Source organism: Sminthopsis crassicaudata, chromosome 6, assembly GCF_048593235.1.
Source record: "Sminthopsis crassicaudata isolate SCR6 chromosome 6, ASM4859323v1, whole genome shotgun sequence".
NCBI classification, from domain to species: Eukaryota; Metazoa; Chordata; class Mammalia; order Dasyuromorphia; family Dasyuridae; genus Sminthopsis; species Sminthopsis crassicaudata.
This window is the reverse complement of record NC_133622.1, coordinates 37,484,913-37,505,698: the sequence shown is the minus strand read 5'-3', so window position 1 is coordinate 37,505,698 and position 20,786 is coordinate 37,484,913. Positions and strand designations below refer to the sequence as shown.

The 20,786-nt window shown below is 39.0% G+C and overlaps 3 protein-coding genes across 8 annotated transcripts in view; 1 reads left to right on the top strand and 2 right to left on the bottom strand.

Moving 5' to 3' along the window:
* The window catches only part of FRYL (FRY like transcription coactivator), a 190,615-nt gene extending 183,467 nt beyond the window's left edge, over window positions 1–7,148 (top strand). For 4 of the 6 annotated variants that reach the window (XM_074276869.1, XM_074276871.1, XM_074276868.1 and 1 more), the window contains 5 exons: window positions 215–283; window positions 2,723–2,740; window positions 3,551–3,661; window positions 4,141–4,334; window positions 4,943–7,148. In XM_074276869.1, coding sequence (XP_074132970.1) covers window positions 215–283; window positions 2,723–2,740; window positions 3,551–3,661; window positions 4,141–4,334; window positions 4,943–5,201 — 651 coding nt within the window. In that variant the 3' untranslated portion in view covers window positions 5,202–7,148. The remainder of the gene's footprint in view (window positions 1–214; window positions 284–2,722; window positions 2,741–3,550; window positions 3,662–4,140; window positions 4,335–4,942) is intronic. The other 2 variants (XM_074276873.1, XM_074276870.1) reach the window with 1 other exon arrangement.
* A 3,719-nt stretch (window positions 7,149–10,867) lies between these two features.
* Window positions 10,868–13,433, bottom strand: ZAR1 (zygote arrest 1). The gene is made up of 4 exons (XM_074276879.1): window positions 12,581–13,433; window positions 11,646–11,738; window positions 11,470–11,544; window positions 10,868–11,120 (listed from the first exon to the last, which is right to left on the bottom strand). Exons 1-4 carry the CDS (start codon window positions 13,283–13,285, stop codon window positions 10,977–10,979), a joined length of 1,017 nt encoding a protein of 338 aa, XP_074132980.1. The 5' UTR covers window positions 13,286–13,433; the 3' UTR covers window positions 10,868–10,976.
* A 447-nt stretch (window positions 13,434–13,880) lies between these two features.
* Window positions 13,881–20,530, bottom strand: SLC10A4 (solute carrier family 10 member 4). Its single transcript, XM_074276877.1, has 3 exons — window positions 19,254–20,530; window positions 18,321–18,531; window positions 13,881–14,916 (listed from the first exon to the last, which is right to left on the bottom strand). The coding sequence occupies exons 1-3, from the start codon at window positions 19,850–19,852 to the stop codon at window positions 14,401–14,403; spliced, it is 1,326 nt and encodes a 441-aa protein (XP_074132978.1). The 5' UTR covers window positions 19,853–20,530; the 3' UTR covers window positions 13,881–14,400.
* Window positions 20,531–20,786: the final 256 nt, after the last annotated feature.

Below are 20,786 nucleotides of genomic sequence, written 5' to 3'. Positions count from 1 at the left end.
CCGAGTGGGTCACTTTTCTTCTCTCTGAGCCAGTTTCCTCTTCAGTAAGATGAAATTCCATCAAGCTATACAGTAATAGTTACTTGAGAGAGTTGTGAGAAGGTACGGTAAGCACCTTACAGTGACGGTGTCCCTACAGTCCGCAGCCTGCGGGGTACCGTGTGGGAGAAGCTCCTCTTACTCAATGTTACTTGGCTTTTTTTTTTCCCCGTAGTGGTTAGACAATTGCAAGAGGACATTTGGTGGTGGTGATAACATGTATAGAAATAACACAGATGCACAGGTAAGTGTCTTATTCTCATTTTCTTGGTATATTTCTAAGGCAAGTAAAAAACTCTTGTGTTCCAGTTCTTGTCTGATATTCTTAGAAATAATAAAGAATATTTATAAAGCTTCTCATTTTAGTTATCAGAATCATCTTTGTGAAAGTTAGGTTCCCATGAAATATTGGCTTAGTAATGAAAATTTCACTTTAATAAAAGTAAGCAACCAGTTTGTGATATGTGATTTAATAATATTCAATAGATAAGCTAGATAAAAATCTGTGCACCAGTCAGCCCAGGTCTGCTTTGAGTGCAGCTGCCTCTAAAAGAAAAGGAATTAGTATTCTGCTTCAGTCCCTTACAGATGCATTGTCTACTCCAAAAACCAGACCTGAAATTAGCACTGTAGAACTATATTATAGGCTTTCTGATGATGAAATTCTGGTTGGACCCTTTGCAATTTGTTCACATAAAAGTTTAGTGAAAAATACAAATGGACTAAAAGCACTATGATAAGTAGACCTTGTGTATTCCACCTGATAGCTGCATGGAGAAAAAGTTTTGTCTATTTTGCTTTCAACAATTGAAAGACATTAAATTACATTGTTAACGACAAAGAACAGTGTTGAGGAGTTGGGATCAGGCTGGAAAGGTACATTTTTTCAACATCTTCAATACCATCGTGCTTATTTTGGAAGGAAAAATTAGGCTAAAGAATCCATTTTATATATTGGGAGGGGTTTTCAATGCTGGTTTTCATATTAGAAAATAGAGTGAAATACTTTCTTTGAAAAGCTGTATGGAAAACAGTTATGGTATAAAGGCTAAAGAGAACAATTTCAGATGAAAGAAGGAAGGATGAGGCTGACAGTTAGCAAGAGGGAAGAGAAAACTATTGGTAGAGAACAGGCAGCAGAAGCAAAAGTGGGGGTTTATTTACTAGGAACCATACTGGTTGAGAGAGATTCATGGAACTTATGAGTGTGGGATATTCGGGACTAATAGGTATTTATTTAAAGTAAAGGATGTCTTTTGCCCTCCTGCTCAGGAAAATTTGTTACAAAAATATTAAAAACAAGGATAATGCAGATATGTGACATTGTTATATCCTCTTATGCTTTTCTTAAATTATACAAATCAGTGAGTATTTTTAGGAGCTGATTGGGGAGGAGGAGTCATTCTCTGCATGTAATGAATTTTCAAAAATTGATTTATTTGTGAAACTTGATTTCATAACATTTATTTTGCCCTTTTAAAATTATGCACCTGATTTTTAAAAATACTCTTGGGTTCCCTTATTTCATGAAAGTCAGCTCATAACATAAATTGAAGTTCTTATCTGTATTTTAAAAGGCTGTAATTTTATATACTTACAGGTATTAATTTTTTTCAAAATTTCTATATATAAGCTTTCTGAAAAAATGGAAGAGTCTAAAAATTTGTTAATTGAAAGCAAAAATAACACTAAAAAGTTAACACTAATAATTCCTATAACTCAGCAAACATTTCTTAAATGTTTATAAAAACAACTTTACCCTGAAGAAGTTTTTAGGAGTAGGATTTAAAAATATGCATATTTAGATAATATTTATCCTCTTCTAATATGCATTATATTTGAAGCATTTAAAGAAACATGAGAATGTCAAAATGACTGTTGACTGTTATGTACTATTATATTGATGTTTTATAAAGAATTGAAAATACAAATACTGAGAAAATGTAAAATATGAAAATGTAAACTCATTTCCTGGGCAGGTGTTCATAATTCCAGTAAAGTGAAATCTCTAAATATCATATATGGTATGTTCTCGGTGATTCAAATTACACTAGTAATTCACTTAAATTCTAAAAGGGCTTCTGTGTTGGGTTGATAATATGATAACAGAAACTTGAAGTTTAGGAAATCCCATCTTTACTTGATAATGTAAATAACCAACATAAACATATATATAAATGGAAAATGCTTAAACAATTTAAGAGATCATTCATTTTTGTAACATTGAAGTACTTTACAAGAGAAGCACCACTTACATAAAAATTTAAATTGAAAATTATTCTCTGTAAATGAAAGCAAATGACCTCATTTCATTTTAATTCCTGATTTTTTAAAAATATTTTTAAAAACGTAGCTAGAAAAAAAAGATTATGTCTGATACTATTCATGATAATTTATGAGTGGTCTGAGTCTTAAAATTTTATTTTACTCTCAGTGGCATTTATATTTTAAGTATTTAAATAAGAGTACACAAAACTTTCACTGTGACTATCAAATTCTATTTTCTGGCAAAGCAAAAATAAAAAAAAAAGTTTCATTCTGATGATTTTCTTTATGGGAATAAATGTCTTTCTTTCAGTTTGCCTGGGACATCTGTGACCCTAGTTAAAATGATTTCCTAAACTAATTCTTGGTCTCTTTCTTCCTTTGTGTTTTTTTGTGACCCGCTCACCTTCTTGCTTAGCAAATGGAAATTCTAGCAGTAAGTGAACTGTCTTGATTTATAGAATTACTTAACCATGTCGGACAAAAACTGGTCTTCTGTCTCTTGTCCATTTGTGACATAGCAATGTTTTTGTCATAGACTACCTTAAGAATAGTGTGTGCTTAAGTTTTGCATAGTCCTAACCCATGAAATGTTGTTCCTACATTGATTGTGGAATTTCATAATTAAATCTAACTAGCAGTGGCTTTTTAAAAGAAAATTTTAATAATTATTAAAATGCAAATGTTAATATCACTTTCTTATTTCAATGAGGATACGAAATTTGGGGGAATTGATAAAAATCAGTTTAAAGAAGGAAATGATTATTCTTACTTCTAAGTAAGAATTAATTTAGTTTTTGTTTGCTGTGTCAGGCAGCTGTAAGTAAATGCAATGGGATGAATTTTTTCTTTGCAATGGAAAATAACATACATTTATAAGTTGCTCGAATTTTAAGTGTTACATGGGCACTGCACCTTTCAAAGCATTCTACATATGGCCTTGGTAGACCAACATTATTATGTTGGAAATGTGCTTTCACTCTCAAAATAAACTTTAAAATAAAATAGCCTTTATCAGTGGTTCATCTTTAAATATTAATTATAAACTGAGATTCCCTAAGCATCTTTCATCTGCCTTTAGTCAGCTTTACACCCTATTAACTTGTCAAAATTTTCTACATTTCCTTCTCTGCAGTAAACAAATAACTATTTGCAAATTCTTTGCTGAAAAGCTGGCTAAAACATGTCTTGTCATGTTTACAGAAAAATAATTCCTAAATCTTAATGTAATGTTACTTATTCCTAGGAACTGGAATTATGTCGGAGGTTATACAAATTGCATTTCCAATTGCTACTTCTGTTCCAGGCATACTGTAAACTTATCAGCCAAGTAGATACAATCAAAAATGAAGCAGAGGTAAGACATATCATGTGTTATTATAATTTTGAAATATTTCATGGTTACTATACAAATTAAAGCTAGGATTAAACTTGTACTTCATTATACATGTAATAACCTCTGGGGATAGTAGAATAAATTCTGGCTTTAACACTTACTATTTGAATAGCTTTGACTAAGTGACTTTTTAGGGCCTTTGTTTTCCCATTATAAAATGCCAAGTTGACATAGCTGCTAAAACTGCATTCTTTAAGTAGACATAATCCCTTGTATGTTTTATCTCTGAAATGCTATGATCCTGTTTTGTGAACTTCACAGTACATTTACAAAGTGATGGAAAGAGCACATATATTTGATTTGTGCTGTGCTGGGAAAATCTGGTAACATTCAAACCTGATATCTTTAAAGAACCATTTTGAAACAAAAAAAAAATGTTTAAATTAAATTAGTTTTTTACTATAAAGTTTATAACTATTATAACTAATTATTTGTTTTAGGTCATTAACATGTCAGAGGAACTTGCCCAGTTAGAGAGTTTTCTTCAAGAGGCCGAAGCTGCCTCTGAGAACATTGGAGAAAGTGATGTATCTGAGGCTGCACAAGCTACCATAGAAACAGCCATTCATTCTCTCATTGAAACTTTGAGAAATAAAGACTTTATGGCAGCAGTAGCACAAGTCAAAACTTTCAGGTAAAAATATGTAATCATTTGAAAGTGAGTTTTTTTTTGGAGTAAAGCTAAAATGATTTACCACTGGCCATTTAATGCTGTCCTTCTGGGCTTCAGTAGTGTAGAGGCCAGGGGTTGAACAAAGTTGACTGATCTGTCAGATGAGGTCCCTGCTAAGCAAAAAGAAAAGTGTCACTCTGAAATTTGAAGGGAGAACTAGGGGCAAAGGCCTGAGGTTGCTGTTAGGGAAAATAGTTGCTATTTTTCTGGATATCTATAGTCTATTGTATCATACTGTTTTATTATCTGTGTCATGTGTTATATGAATTTTTTTGAGTCTGTCCAGGTCCCTTAGCCACATATACATAAGAAAATAAAAGTTCTACACAGCCCATTTAAATATGATAATAGATTAATACATGTCATTTTTGAAAGTGAAAGATTTTCACCATAATGTTTTCTAAAAGATTAACTTTTTAGAAACACCTCCCTTTCCATATTTAAGAAATAGATCCTAATCTTATAATAGTTAATTGTTGAAAAACATAATAACCTGTAATTTATTTTAAAAACAGTCAGTATTTAACCATAGTTGCTTTATTTTTTTTAATTTAAATATATATTTGCAGGTGTCTTTGGCCCAATGACATATTTGGCAGTTGTGAAGATGATCCTGTCCAAACACTGTTACACATATATTTCCGTCATCAAACGTTGGGCCAGACAGGCAGTTTTGCAGTGATAGGTTCTAACCAGGACATGTCAGAAGCCAGCTTAAAACTGATGGAACTTAATCTCGAAATAAGAGAGTCTCTACGAATGGTGCAATCCTACCAGCTTTTAACAAAGGCCAAACCAATCAGAAATTTGGTGAGCACTGGATTTTGAAAAGCTTCATTGCTTAGAAATGAACAAGATTAAAGCTGAGGAGTCCCTCAGAATTTTTATCAAGCACCTTTCACAAACTGTTGCAAATAATTAATACCTTTTCCAGCAGCATCCACAACCTTGGTGACCAATGTAGAATTTTATCAAAATAAGAAATGACGAACTTGAAAACAAAAGCTCTGAAGGGAAAAAAAAAAAATGCTGACTGACTGCCATCACTTCACTTAATAACTCTGTACAATAGTAAACTTTTTTTTTTAATTACACAAAATAAACTACATGAAAGGAAAAAAAAAAGGGCTAAAAGCGATGCACAGAAATGCATTATTTTCTGCAGCAAGAAAATAATTCTATGAGTAGTTGCAATAATGTTTCTCTAATCTTGAAACGACGAAAAGCAGGTGGAATGAGGCTGAAATCAAGGCTGGGTTATTTTAGCTGAAAACCTGCAAGGCTTCCTGTCTTTCCAGCAATCACAAGCATAATCATCACTTGAGACCTAATTATCTACACGAAGAATGTGCAGTCAGACATCAACAGAAAAAGACTGTTTGCAAAAAACAAAAACAAAAACAAAACATTGACTTCTTAATGTTTGGGGATTGCAGTCGTGTGTGGTGGACTTCTTTTCTTTGTTTTGTATTGTCTGCATAAGGCATTGTATGTGCGAGAGTTAGGATGTATGGATATGTGACAGTCCCATTTTCCAAGTATGGATGTTTGTTGATAAAAGTCTCAGAGCATGCCTAAAAGAGCACTGCAAATTATTTTTGAATAAATTTTATTTTATTAGATCTAACTCTTCATAGTGTGTAAATGTTAGGACATTAAATAATATTTTAAAACTGGGCTTTCCCAGAATTTCTAAAAGAAATAATATATCTGTTAACTTTATTGGAATGCTGCTCAGTTCTCTGATCAGTGCTTATGTTACAATTATTGATAACAACTAACCAAAGTAGCTGCCTGCAGAGACTTAAAAATGTATATTAAAGATATATGCTGCCCATCAGCAACTCTCACTAGAAAAAGTTAACTTATTTTATTCTGTAAATATTCTAGAAACTGTATAGAATAAAACCAGTATTTTTCTTGTACATTTGTGCAATGCACTGTTATACAAGAATGGATGTACAAAGCTAATGAAAAATTGTGGCCACTGGTGGTAGAAACATAAGACTTGCAGATTCTGTTGTCTGCTGAAGAGGTGCAAATGCTTTGATGTTTATTCAGGACTTATGTCACAATTAAGGAAACTGGGGCTGCAGAAGAAAAAGACAAATACAGGACCACAGGGGATGGATACCAAAACATGCAATAGACTTCTCCATTGAGTCTGTAGTATAATATGAACTGTACCTGTTAGGTTTTTTTTTTTTTTAAGTATTTTGTAAAAGAAATGAATGTAGTCCCACAATTCCTCTGATTTGAAAGGAACACCTTGTATTTTTTATATGCATCTCTTACCCACTGTGATTTCTTTAAAAAAAAACAAACAAAAAAACAAACAAAAAAAAAAAAACAGGCTCTGTGATTCCAGAGTTTAGAATGTAGAAATGAAATTCTTAGCTTTGCCTTTTCTTGGGGAAGAGGACCCCACCAGAAATGTAATTATGCTGAAATGCATTCATCGAAGGCACTGTGCGCGCTGTTGGACTGCTGACAGTAGTTATGTTACCTTTAAAGTTCTATAACTGGTCATGGCACATTCATAATCACTGTATTTTTTTGACCCTGATAAAATTGAATTATTTTGATGGCTTGTTGGTACTGTAGATGGTGTTCTTTTAATTATTTAATAACTATTTGCTGAAGGTTAGGTAGTTTTATTTAGTGGTGCGTTACACACTTATTCCCATCATCTCTCTCCATTTCCTATTTTTTCTCTTCCTTTGACCCTTTTTTTTTTGTTTTGTTTTTGTTAAAATAAAAATATTGTATCTCTTACTTGGTGTATTATTTTGAAAGTTAGTGCTTAAATAATTTTAGTTATATCTTAAGCTTTTTACATTAAATGGACTTCATTTTCTTATCATTTTTATTTTAAAAGATTGTAAAATAATTTCTTATACCTCACTACAGACCAAAAGTATAGTTATAACCTAATGTTAAACTCATTCAAACTAATAAATATTGAGCAGGATATTTCTAGAATATAATTAAAAATCACTTTTTTTTTCCAAAAGTGAAACAAAGTATTCTTTAAAGATATATATGAAAACATGTAATTAGCTTTAGTGTTGCTTTTGCAAGAATTTAACAAGTAGTAAATTACTTTCTATGAAATGTGAGTTTCAGAATCAATTTAGGATCATTTTCCTAAAAATTCTTAATTGTTCTATGTTCAGAAAGCAAAAATCCAAGGTATTACAGTTATATCATGGAAATTACTGTAGTTAAGTCAAAGACTAAATAAATAAAATGAAACAAGTACAGTTAGGTAGAATTAATCCTCTCTTCTAAGACTTGAAAATTAATTTCTTTCTAGTAATCTACAATTATATTCCAACAAAAATATTATATATCTCTAGGAGAAATGCCTCCCTGTATTTCAGTGAAACAGTCTCTATTTGCAAGTAGCTTCCTCCAAATGAAGTTTTTGTTTTGATTCTAACTGCCAGGATCCTTCAGAATGATTGAAGTAAGACTAAGTTGGAAGAGGCCATTACAAAAAAGGTTCGCTGTTGGGGCAGCTAGATGGCTGGGTAAATTAAAGCACTGGCCCTGAGGTCAGGAGGACTTGAATTCAAATCTTGACTCAGACATTTAACACTTCATAGCTGTATGACTTTGGGCAAGTCATTTAACCTCAATTACTACTATAAATAAATGAATGAAACAAAAGGTGCTGTGAAGGAAAAAAAAAGATCATCTGGTTCTTCATGTCATGCTTCCTATTCTGTAAAAGGTGGGAAGAGGGGTGATAGTAGAAAAACTGAAATCTTCATTCTAATGGGATATAAAATCCAAAATGATATAATAGCAGTGAGCTGTATTATAAACTGTCAAAGATAACTAACTGGTAACTGATAACTTTCTTTTTTTTGAGGGGGGAGGATGAAAAGTAAAGAAAAACAAGCAATAACAGCAAATTTTCAAATGTATCCTACATATAAGGTTGCAATTGCTAGGCCATGAAGTTCTTCACATGAACCTTCAGGGAACTTGGTGGCATGTAGATTTTCACCACCCTTTTCTTCTATAAACTATTTCTTGATCCTGTTGCCTCAGTAAACTTCATCTAAGCTAATTGCTACAAAAGCAGAAAGCTATTAATTACTAATTTTATTTTAATCACACTCTAAGCAATAGCTTAAAAAATCAGTTATGTGTCTTATCATCACCTTGTATTGATTGGGATCATGCAAACTTTTGTACAAATAAGATACCAATTGTTAATATTCACATATTTTTTTTAAATTCTCAAATGAAAGTATTATTTCAACTGTAAAATGGGGATTATAACACCTATGTGTCAGGGTTAGGAGAATCATATAAGATATTGCTTCAACTTACCAAAGCACAGTAAAGTTAATATAAGAATATAATAGACTTCTAGTCAAAATAACACCAAGATGGTGAACATACTTTTAAAAAGCAGTATTTAAAATTGCTAAACTGGTTTCACTTTCCTACTCCTTAGCCTAAAGGGATAGTGAAATGTCTGGAGAAAATCAGCTCTTAACAATGGAACCCTACTCAGTGAAAAAACTCTGCAGTCTTTGATGACTCAGGTTGTAGAATACTCTCTGCCACTGTTCCACAGCAGCATCTCAGGACTATCTGTATGAGAAGCCCCTCTGGGGGCTTGGCACAGTGACAGGTGGTGACCTCCCCAAAATCACACAGCCAGTATTACTGACATTTAAGATCTGGGTTTTTCCTCATAGAAAAATAATACTCAATTATCTAGTAAAGACTTTCATAATAAATTTTCCTTTAAATTTTTCCCCCTAGGCCATTCAGATAAAATTTTAAAAGCATTTATAAAGTACCATTACGTGTCAGGTACTATGCTGAACACTATCATATTACTACCAAAAGCTTATTTATTGTAAAACAGCCTTGACTCCTGTTTAAACTAGAGTTCTGTATCATTTTCTAGCTTAAACTGTCCAAATGCTCAAAGAATTTTGTGCAAATTTTTTTCTTATGCACTTCTGCAAAACAGAATAAACAAATTTCATTTTACATAGTTAAGATACTGCAACTATTATAGTACCTACTCAGGGCTGCAGTTTATATAAGAACTGGCCTCCAGGAATTTTTTCTTGTAAAGGGGTAAAACCTCATCAATTACTTGCTTGTCACTGCAATATTACCCAAGTGCCTTAGAATTGCCAAGTACTGAGAGGAAAGAAGTAATTAACATTCATGTAACATGTTGCCATCTGCAAGAGCTTTTGTTCTACAAAAGCCTTTGAGGCAACAAATATGAACGACTTCATCAGGTTTTCTTTGGATTTGGGGTTTAAAGGACTTGAAATAATTAAGCAAAGAGTTAACAGGCATTGGCAACATGCAAGCACATGAGTGAGCCCCCCCCCCCCTTTGCAGCTCTGAGGCAGACATGTTCAATTTGATTCCAGCATATGGCTGGAAAGACAAGACACCTGTATTTCAGTGAAAGTCTATCTGCAAGTAGCTTCCTCCAAATGAAGTTTTTGTTTTGATTCTAACTGCCAGGATTCTTCAGAATGATTGAAGTAAGACTAATTTGGAAGAGGCCATTACAAAAAAGATTATAGAGGGACTTAAAAAGATTTTGAAGAAAACATTTTCATTCATATTTCAATTCTGCTATTTAGTTGTCTACAACTCTTCATGGGCTCATTTGAGGTTTTCTTGGCAAAGATACTGGAAACGTTTGCCATTTCCTTCTTCAGCTCATTTTACCAATGGGGAAATTGTGTGAGCCATATTTGAACTCAGGTCTTCTCCAAGTGATCCCAGAGCTGGCACTCCATCCCTTGAGCTACTACCTGCCCATCTCAGTTCTATAATGAAAATCTGGGCATGTATAAACATGTCTGAGTCCACATGCTATCACATCACCAGTTTCTTAGCCTTTAAAATGATCTAGGCCAGGATACATTACAAAAGTCATCGAATCCAGTGGGATTACACGCCATTTTGGTCACATTGGATTATTCTTTGGGGTGATAAGCAAATAAGAAGTCTGATCTTCTTATATTAAATCCTACTCGAATAATCAACACTCAGGATCATTTCAACTCTTGTTAATCCCCAGGATTTGTTCATTCAAGGTTTTATAGCACCTCCTCTTGTGACAAGTTTAAAAAAAAAAAAAAAACCACACACTTCAATGGCTTTAGCTTTACAATTATAATAGGAAGTAAGATAAAGAGAGCAGAGATCCAAAGAAGAAATTGGACTTAACAGACTCAGATCAGGCATCTACAACTTTTTCTCCTCTTCCAAGTCACTCTAGTTTATTACAACAAAAAAATCTGTCAAAATAAATAATTTCTGTATAAAAATGGATACTTTCTGGAATCTATCTTGCAATATGAGTTACAGGTTTGTTTTTTTTTTCTTTTGATTCAATTTGTTTCCCAAAATAAAAAATTTTTAAAAAGCAAAGAAGGTGAGACCTCAATAACGTATAGATTGTTTTGCAATAATACCTTTATTTAAAGGTTCAGTCAAATATTCTTACTTTTCTCATCAGTCTTTTAAATGAGGGAAGGGAAGGTGGCAAGCAAAACAAACTCATTTGTCTGCAGAAGTTACATCTGGACTCTTGCCATTCACTTAAATGATGTATTTAAAGCTGAAGGTGCTATCACAGGAGAGGCGTTTGCCTTTGCATCTCCCGCACAAATCCTGCCGATGGGGTCTTTTAGGATCCACATGGCGAAGCTTCACTGCGCAGGAACATCTTGTCTGTTTACAACTCTGGAGGAAAAGAGGAATGCTGTGTACCAAAACCTGAACTAGGAGACTATTTGGCTTTAGTAATGGGGGATGTGGCATAAAAACTAGGCCCAAAAATCACAGTATCTACAAAGTGGAAGGTAATTCAGAGGCCATATTTCTAACCAAGAATCCTTTCTACAACATCCCCAAGCAATCCACCAAGTTAGGATCCAGATTCTCCTAGTCTTCTAATCCAATGCCCTTCTTATTACAGACTTGTGATTCTATAACTATCAGGTATCCAGCTAGCTTTTGTATAAATAAGGTGCACTAAAAACAAACAAAAACCCAAATCACACCCATTTCTGAGCAAAGAAAGACATTTTACCTGACAAGCGATATCTTCCACTCGGTAAGGGTTGTAAGACTTCTGACAAGTTCTGCAAAACTGCTTAAAGTAAACCTGAGAGGAGAGAGTGTAAGGTAAGTGTGCCCTATTCCTCCCTCCCCCCCAACCAGACACTCCATGGTACAAAGATGCTACCAGTTGCACGTGCCGCTTACCTTGTTGGTGCCCTGCACACACCACACATATGCGCTCTCCCATCGAATGTTGCAGTCTTTGCAGTGATAATAGCCGTACTTCTGCTCTAAGAACTGAACAACAACATTGTAAGGGGGCAAATGAGATGTAATGTCCAGTCTCTATTTCAGAGACAGTGATGGAAGCTGGGGCTTTTTTTGTACTTTGGCTGAGGTCAATCGTACTCTCCCAAAGCTAAGGAAAGGAGAACACGAACCATTTCCACAGACTCTTTTCCGGGAACTCACCAAGGAAGAAACCGCTCATCATGGGATCCAGCAAAACAAAGCATAATCCTGGGGGGCTCAAGGCGGATAAGGTAACCTCCAGGGCCAAAGGGGGACAGAAGAGCTCAAAGGCAGTTTGGGGGTCTTTTTAAGGGAAGAGAATGTAGCCCTATGTGAGCCCCAAAGAAAGGTCCCCACGTTGGAAAAGACAGGCCTAGGCTTTTATTTGTAAGAGATTTACAATTGCATGTTGGGGAGGCACCCAGGGGTCCAGGACCCCAAACCGTGTCCCACGTGCTTCCACGCTGCGGCCTGGACGCTTGGCGGCGGCCGGCACCAACGGGACCCACATCACTGAAGGCCGAAAGCCCCCCAGCCGTTCCAAAAACTTCCCAAACCCTCAAGGGCCGCGGGCGCACATGGGCAGAGCAATCCCTGGCTGGATAGTCTTCCCCAGAACCCGAGGCTTTCCATTAAGAAAGCTTCCAGGCCCTCGGAGGCAGCCCCGGCTCCACGCTGGGGATGGGGGCTGACTCTCCCTCCCCTCACCCCCCACGCTCCTTCCAGAGTCACTTGCTGCTTTGGACGCCAGTCCCTAAGACGAGCACAGCCCAGCAAACAGGCGGCGTCTAACAGAGGGGCCAGGTGGAAGGTGGGGGTGGACTCTGAGTTAGGGGCGGGGTTCTCACCTGGAAGCGCAGCCTCGTCTTAGTCTGCTCGGGGCTCTGCGATCCCGGGGCTGCGGTCTCCCTCGCCTCCTCCGCCTCCCCGGCCGCGGCCCGCTCCGGCTCCTGCTCGTGCTCCTGCTCTGGCTCCAGCTCCTCGGGCTCGTCGGCGGGTTCCGCGGCCTGGGCGCCGTCGGACTGGGTCGGCTCCTCGGCCGGGCTGTCCCGGCCGCCGCCCTCCTGGGCCTCACAGCCCGCCTCCTCCCCCGCGGAGCCCCCGCCCTCGGGCTCTTCCACGAGGGCTGCGAGACGGCGCGAGGCCACGGGCGAATAGACGGCGGCGGTGCGCGGGAAAGCGGCCTCGGACAGCTCCCGGGCCCGGCGAGGTAACGGGCGGCGCCCCAGCGAACACTGCACGGCCGCGTCCCGACGCGGGTTCACCTGCACGGCCACGTCGCGGCTCGGGGCCCTGCGCAGCCGCGGAACCAGGCCCGGGCTCACCTGCGCCAGCACGGCCATGAGCTGGGCCCGCTGGTAGCTGTCCAGGTAGTCGGCCGCCGGGGGCTGCCCGAAGGGCGGCAGGCCGGAGTTCACCCCCACCGCACCCCGGGGCCGCCAGCCACCGCCGCCGGCCTTGCCCTTGGGCCCCGGCGCGTATGGGAACGCGTACGGGCCGTAGGTCGGGAACATGTAACCTTCCAGGCCGCCGTCGTCGCCTAGGCCAGCCATGTGCGCAGCCCGGCTGTGCCCGGCGCCAGCGCCCTAAATAGGCGGGCCCGTCCGCGGGGGCGGCACTCCCAGCCCGAGGCCCTGAGGCCAGACGCCTCCTCCCCGCGGGGGCGGTCTAGGCCGGGCCTGGGGCCGCCTGCAAGGCCTGACGCCCAGGTAAGCTTTGTCCCTTTTCCACTACCCCGGGACCCCGCAGGGAGGGGGGGAGAGTCATCGCAGGTCTGCCCTGAACCCCAGCCAAAGGACCCCACTCCTCCCGGGTCTAGAGAGAGCCGCCCTGGTCAATTACGGCAGGAGGGGTCCCCAGGTGTGAGCACGAGGGGAAAGAACTGGGAAAGTCTGCGGGAGACGGCCTGAGGGCGGGGGTGGGAGTGGAGTTCTGGGCTGGGCTGCTGGGCCACCCCCTCGGCGGGATTGCCACCGGGTGGGCCGGCTTCTTCTCCCGTCTTGGGAGAGTTAGAATAAACTGCCTTTTCTCTCTCCCCTGGAAGGTGCTCTGCGGATTGTTGTGTTGATTATTACCTCAGGTCCCACCTCACTTGGGGAGTGGTGCTCTTTAGTACCGGGAATAAATAATATCAGTCCAAATCAAGTAGGCGTTTTAATGTCTTTACTGATTTTCTCTAATATGATGTGGGTTCAACAGAATTGACATTGTTACACCGTTTTTATTTAATTGACTGAGCTTAACTGAGCACAAGACAAATCCTACATTTTTTTCCCCCAATGAATACATGAAATTTGATTATGGTCTTAGAGATAGAGCTTGTATTAACTCGCACTGCGCCAAAAATTCCTGTTTCAGAGGTCCCGGTCTCTAATCTGTCTCCATTTTAAAAGAAGTATTTAAAGAACAGACATTCACTTAACTTCAACTTTGTGTTGGTAATCTGATGTACTATAACACTGAACGTACTTGAGTGTTTAAATTTGAGGAAATGTCTGAAGCTGACAAACATGAAGCCCAGATTGTCTAACAGTGGAAAGGTATATGGTTCCATGTAGAAGAATCCTGCTACAGTGAAGCCCTTTAATACTGCTTAAACATCCCACAGACTATAAATGGGAGGTGGGGGAGGGGAGGAGTCGATAGGTTGCTCTACGTTAAATGTAACCTACAGGGAGGTCTGGGTGGGTTCCATCATTATTGAATTACGTTCATCCACTTTAACTGATCCATATGAAGTATCTGCCATTTCTTCTTCCTTCAGTTTCTTATAAGAAATATCTGTATCATCTTCATCCAAAGGATCTTGCTTATGTACAACTTCCCTTCCATACATCTTATACACTAATACAAAAATCCCTGCTTCTGCAGACTGGAAAAGGGCATAAAGCAGAGGAAACATGTACATACTTCCTATGAGCTGTGGAGGGAAGGTTAGTTTTAGAATAGCCGTGCAGAGTTGTACGTTCTGACTACCTGTTTCTAGAGAAACAGTCCTTTTGCAGTTGGAGGGCAGATGGAATAAGGTAGCCAAACCATATCCCGACACATATCCAGCCAAAGGCATAAAAATGGCTACCACATAAACAGTTGCAGGAATACTTGCCAACAGTTCAGGTCCTAACATAGTACCGGTCATAATGAAAAGGACCACCAGAGTCACTAGCAGAGACCACAGGGAAACCTAGTAATAGAAAATGGACAAATCACATTGAAATTCAGATAAAATGCAGGAAAATTCAAAAAATAAATTACAGATATTACTTTATATAGCAAGTGAATAGTGTTGGGCTTCAGTAAGAAAGGCAGGGATTCAGATGTTTCTGACATTTGTAAGCTTTGTGATCCTGGCTTGTGAGCATGATTTCTCCCTGGCTAAGTCCTCATCTGAAGACTAGCAGTGGTACTACTTGCCCTACAGGATTAGAAACTGCTTGGCAAACTTGAAAGCCCTCTAGAATTGTTGGCTTTTGTCAGACTTATCCAGTCAGTTTGCTATTATTGAACAGAGTTATATTTACTCAATTCTTCCTTTATGTTGAATTGAATTTTCTCTCCTGTAGTCTCCACTGGTTAGTTTTTGTTCTCCCTTTTGGAGCAAAAAGTTCTTCCCTATAACTGCCTTCAGATACACAAAGATCTGGCTTTCTGCCTCTCCTCCTCTCTTCTCCAGACTAAATATTCCTCATTTTTGCAACTGTTCATCATATAACATAGTTTCTACATTCTACTCTACTTATTCTACAATTTCCTAGTCCATTTCACAAACTTTCATTGTCCGTCTTAAAATGTAGCCTCCAGTGTTGTACACGGAATTCCAAATGTGGCCTTAACTAATGCAAAACATAAAACTTTATATTATGTATATGTATGTATATGTACGTGTACATACATATGTAAACTATATAACAACTTTAAAACTGGACATTGTGCTTTTTGCACTATATTATATCTATATATGTGTGTACTATATATATATATATGTATATATATATATAGTACACACACACACACACACACACACACACACATATATGTACTATATCTGGGATTAAATGACTGAAATTTTAAAATTCCTTTTAGCAAGCAATATTTTTAACACTTGTGATTGTATTTCACATTTCCAAAGGAGCTTTCATAATGTTGAACCATATCTCTTAGATTTTTGTGATGTCAAGAATGCAAACAAGCTGATGTCAGATGTAGATGTATTTTTTATAAAACTAAATTGAATGTTTCCATATTATATTCTTACTTATCTGTTAGACTATAATAGTTTCTTATGACGATATTATATCATCATCATAATAGGTAGCTTGTTTATACATTACAGCTGGCACTAAAAATGTTTTCTGTGTTACAGAACACTGTCATCTTGGCATCTTGCCAAATACTTTTAACTCATTCAAGTAAAATAGACTGCATTGTGAGAGAGTGGTGGGAAATTGTAAGATTTTATACAGTACCTTTAATAATGCATCAAGCTCCTAAATGGTTCTGAAGAGAGCTTAATATATGGGGTTGGCATATCCTTAATGTTACTTTCTGTCTTTCTATATGATAGTAACTTTTAAGACAGATCTCAACATTGGAAGTTCCTAAAAATATGTTCAACTTACTTTCAAATAAAAAATAGGTGGAAACTAAACAACCTTATGATCCTTGTAGTTTAAAATATGAAAAACATTGTTCCAATTGATTTGTCAGTACAATTGGAAAATCAAGACTAAGGAAATCACCTGTCCTTTGGAATATTTTATTGTAGAGTTTGTTTTTGTCTTTCAACTATTTTAATTCTTTTAGTTATTATGGGAACTTGATGTTCCTTTTAAATTTTTACAGGTATCTGAAAATATTATTAAATCTCACCGTTGTGTTTTCCTAAAATAATTCACATTTAAGGATATTTGAGAATCAGCTCTGGCATAGTGGATCAAGATTTGGCTTCTTTGTGGAAAAGCTGGAGGTTCTAGTACTGCCTCTCACTGATTTGAATTCCGTTACTGGAATGAAATCACAGATATGGTGTCCCCCAAACCCACTCATGTTTATCATTTTTGGAAGTTTGTAAAGTATCTTTAAAAGAGACTTTCTGCTAGGGTGGACAGAGAACCCAAGTCCCCCAGGACAAAGTGACTTTAAGGTTTGAGAAGGATTTCCTCAAAGCCTTCCTCTAGAATGTAGCTAATTGAAAATATTATCCCCATATTAGGGGGGAATGAAACAGGGGACCTGGGAAATTAAGAGATGTGTCATATAGCTGACTAATGTACTAAGGGAGAGTCGGACCCTTGTCAACCGTCCAGTGTTTTTTTCACTCTGCCATATAACTCACCCATGTTCTCCAGTTAATTTCAAATATATTTATTTATTTTTAAGTGAATAAAATGTTTGTTTTTGGCCTGCAAACTGATAATTTGATTCTCTTTGTCAATTAAGTCTTGAAGGAAACACCTTTTAACACTTAAAAAATTAGGTAAAAAATATATTTTAAGGTCATATATTTCTTCATAAGACTTTTGAGTCCAGTACACATGGTAAAAGCAGGCATAATTGTTTTTGCTATTAACAAATTTAGATCTTCTATATAACAATATAACCACAGGAAATAAAGATATTGCTGATGGTAAAGTTAAACAAATGAAGTATTCTCAAATGTCACATAATTGAAACTTTGTCATAGAGTTTTCTATTCAGTTGTTTTGTCAGGTTGGCCTTTGATTTGATATGTTGATTATTTTTGTTGATTTGACTAAATATTGATACAGAAAACCTTATTTATTTATTGAAAGCTGGTTCAGTATCTCTCCCACAGAGAAAAAGATCAGAAAAAAGAAATAATTGGTGTTTATTATTTAGAGTTAATTTATTATGTCTTTGGTGGTTTTGTTGTTGGAAGAATACTTTGGAATTCTTTTCATTTTTCTCTTTTCTCTAAGGTTAGAAAACTTTATCTACAATAAATATCCAAAAATAATGCAAAACTATATTTCACCAAGAAAGAAAACCAAGATTATGGCATAAGTTACATTTCAAAAATAAAATACTATTTTATGTTCACACATATATTTTGTATCTATAGTGTCCATTTACTAAACCATTATTTCTATTTCTTTTGAGTTTTTTCATGTCCACATTTGTTTTTAAGAATATTAAAATGTTTTGTAACTTGAAAACAATTGGTTTCTTTTTTTCAATAAACTATATTTAGATGGTGTTCTTAAGGCCAGTTTTCGTGAGCTTTACAAAATACAGTAAGGTATTTTGACAGTATTATTTGATCAGCTCTTGTTAGAGAAAGAATTTTTGCTTCTACTGCATTTTCTTATTTTTCCCTAGCTACTTCTCTTTTGTTTCTTCTACTTGTGTCTTGTAAGATTCTTTTCAAATAACCCTCAATCATTACTTTGAGATGGAGGTAGGTAATCTTTTGTAAAATTAGAGTAGCTTCTTCCTTGTAACTTGTGAAGCTGATTCTCCTTTTCTTCCCTCCCGGATCCTCCCCATTTCAGGCCAGTTAAGGGTCAGAGAAGTGATCTGAGGTTTTGATAAACAAGATTGAGTTTGGGAACAGAATCAGGACCATACCTTAAGGACATAGTCAGCGACTCGTGTATATTTGTAGCGGATGAATACACCTACAGCAATTGGAATCAGGGTGCTGCAGAGGGTCAGGGTCACTGCTCCCAGGGGTAATAACTGCACCAAAGTTGTATTGATCCAGGCCCGACTATAGATCCACAGGCACAGGGGCATCAACAGCAAAGCCAGAAGTGTGGAAGAAATAGTCATGATAATACTGTAGAGATGGAAGTAAACACAACAAACATCTAGTTAGGACTAACATCCTCCCCCCAGTCTCTGTAGAGAAAGGGGGGGAAAGTGAATCTGAATTAGCCAGTTTAAGGTCTGGGGAGGGGTCCCTAAAGATCTGAGGAGAGCTGCAGGGAAAAGCAACATATTGGAGTGATGAAGGGGCCTACGGCCAATCCTCCTAATGAAACCTGTCTGAGAGATGTTAAGAGCTATGTTCCACTCCCATCCCCTGTCTTTGTTTGCCAATATTCTAAAGTACTCCATTGATTCGGGTTGGATCTAATTAAATAGAAGGACTAGGATCTGTAGTTGATTCTTTTGAACATGTTTTTGTTTCTTAATTGTCCTTGATTATTTCTTTTTATTTGTATCTACTTGTTGAATTGAATTCAACAGATTTTCTTTGTAGTTCAGCTGCCCAAAGTGACAATCTCCTCTTTGACATCCCCAATTACAGAGCCATCCCAGCTCTAAAACTGACTTCAGTGGTGGAGGAGCCCAGCTTCTGGGGCTCCCTTTCCTCCCTCCCACCTTCAAAGCTACAACCCTTTTCCCTAACAAAGCCACTAAGGCTTCTCTGATTGGAAAGCCTCTCACATTAAATCCTTTCTCTACTTTTTGTCCCCGCTGTGTTCTTTTTCACGGCTCCCTTCCTTTTCCTCATCTCATTGGGTCGCTAATTGGTTTGAGAAGGGAAGCTCATACCTGAGGTTCATGTCGCCATTCACCAGCAGAGACATAAGATTGGAAAGGTTTCCTCCTGGACAGCAGCCGCATAATAGAACTGCCACAGCCTCCACTTCGTCCAGAGAGAAGATGAGGGCCAGGAGGAAGGCCAGCAGGGGCATGAAGACGAACTGGCAGAGCAGGGCCAGCAGGACCCCGATGGGCCTGCGGATGTGAGCCCCGATGTGATTGACCTCCACGGTGCAGCCCAAACCCAGCATGGTGATGCACAGGGCCACTCCCACAAATACATTCAGGCCATGGTTCAGAGGGGTGTCCCAGAACGGATTGTCCGGGCTACCCCAATCTTGTGGGAGGTGGGCAAGACCTTGGGGACTACTGCTGACCTTTGGCTCCCAGGGGCTAGGGGTCGGGTTCAGACTGGAACTGAGGCTGGGGCTGGGGTCAGGGCTAATGCTAGAGCTGAAATTGGGGCTGAGGCTGGGGTCCTCGAACGTGCTGGGGCTGAAGTTCAGGGCAGGGCTGGGGCTGAAGCCGCCCTCGGTGATCATCTGGCTGTAGTTCTCCGCCTCAGGGGAGGGCGAGAACAGCAGAGTCTCGTTGTCCAGGCTGCCCATGGCTGAGGATCCCTGCCCGCCGGGGATGTCCGGCCGATGCTTCGGTGCCTCCCGAAGGCTGCGAGCTGAGCCGCGGGCTGCCTGTAGCGCATCCGCACCCCGCCGGCAGCCGGGAAGCAGCAGCCCGTCCCGAGGAGCCGGTGGGGACGGTCACCCTGCCCGGCTGCGCTCCCCGCTCCGGACTGCCTTTCCTCCTCGGCCGCTGTCAGCCCGTCCGCGGGGCGGGGGGAGGCGCGCAGAGCCCGGGTTCCCGAGAGTCTCCCCCTCTGCCCGTGGTCCCCAGCATGAATGCTCCCCCCTGCTGGGGAGGGCCGGGCTAGTCCTCAAGGCTGGCCGTTCTGAATAATGGACTCAGTCCGCTCCCGGACTTTCTCTGCCTCTGACTTCGGTGTCCCCAGGCTCCTCCCTTTAATCAACATTAAGTGGTTCCCTTAGAATGTGACCTGAGGCTGAACAAAGACTTAACGGGAAGGGGGGGGGGGAGCCTGGCTGGGCGTTTCTGGCTGCTCAGTTTTCTTTGGGATGATGTTTGGGGAGAGAGTGTCTCTGAAAGCAGACAGTGTAGTGCAGTATCCCGACTGAAGTGCAAAGGGGGATGTGGCGGAACCCTTAGGACCTTAGACTGGGAAGGCTGTCAAGGACTTGAATGTCATGGATGTCGGGGACTAGAGGGGTCCTTACCCGCGGATAGTTTCTAAATGTTTTACCATTTACTCTGTCTCTCCTACGTGGTTTTTTAGTGATGCGGTAGAGAGATTCTATATAGATCAGAGCTGCTTACCTAGAAAAATCTCTGTGGAAGGAAAATAAAGACAAGATGCTTTCATAAAGAGGAATGTTTTCTTTAATGAATGGCATCCAGCTATTAAGATTAAAATATTTTCTTAATATTCTCTTTTCTCATTCTCCGTCGAAATTTACCACATGCCCACAG

Coding starts and splice junctions, on each gene's coding strand:
- SLC10A4 (XM_074276877.1), bottom strand. CDS start 19,852: ATGGGCAGCCTGGACAACGAGACTCTGCTGTTCTCGCCCTCCCCTGAG. Junction 18,532..19,253: donor AATGGCGACATGAACCTCAG/GTATGAGCTTCC, acceptor CCATCTCTACAG/TATTATCATGACTATTTCTT. Junction 14,917..18,320: donor TCGCTGACTATGTCCTTAAG/GTATGGTCCTGA, acceptor TTCTATTACTAG/GTTTCCCTGTGGTCTCTGCT.
- ZAR1 (XM_074276879.1), bottom strand. CDS start 13,285: ATGGCTGGCCTAGGCGACGACGGCGGCCTGGAAGGTTACATGTTCCCG. Junction 11,739..12,580: donor AGACGAGGCTGCGCTTCCAG/GTGAGAACCCCG, acceptor GTTGTTGTTCAG/TTCTTAGAGCAGAAGTACGG. Junction 11,545..11,645: donor GTGTGCAGGGCACCAACAAG/GTAAGCGGCACG, acceptor CTCTCCTCTCAG/GTTTACTTTAAGCAGTTTTG.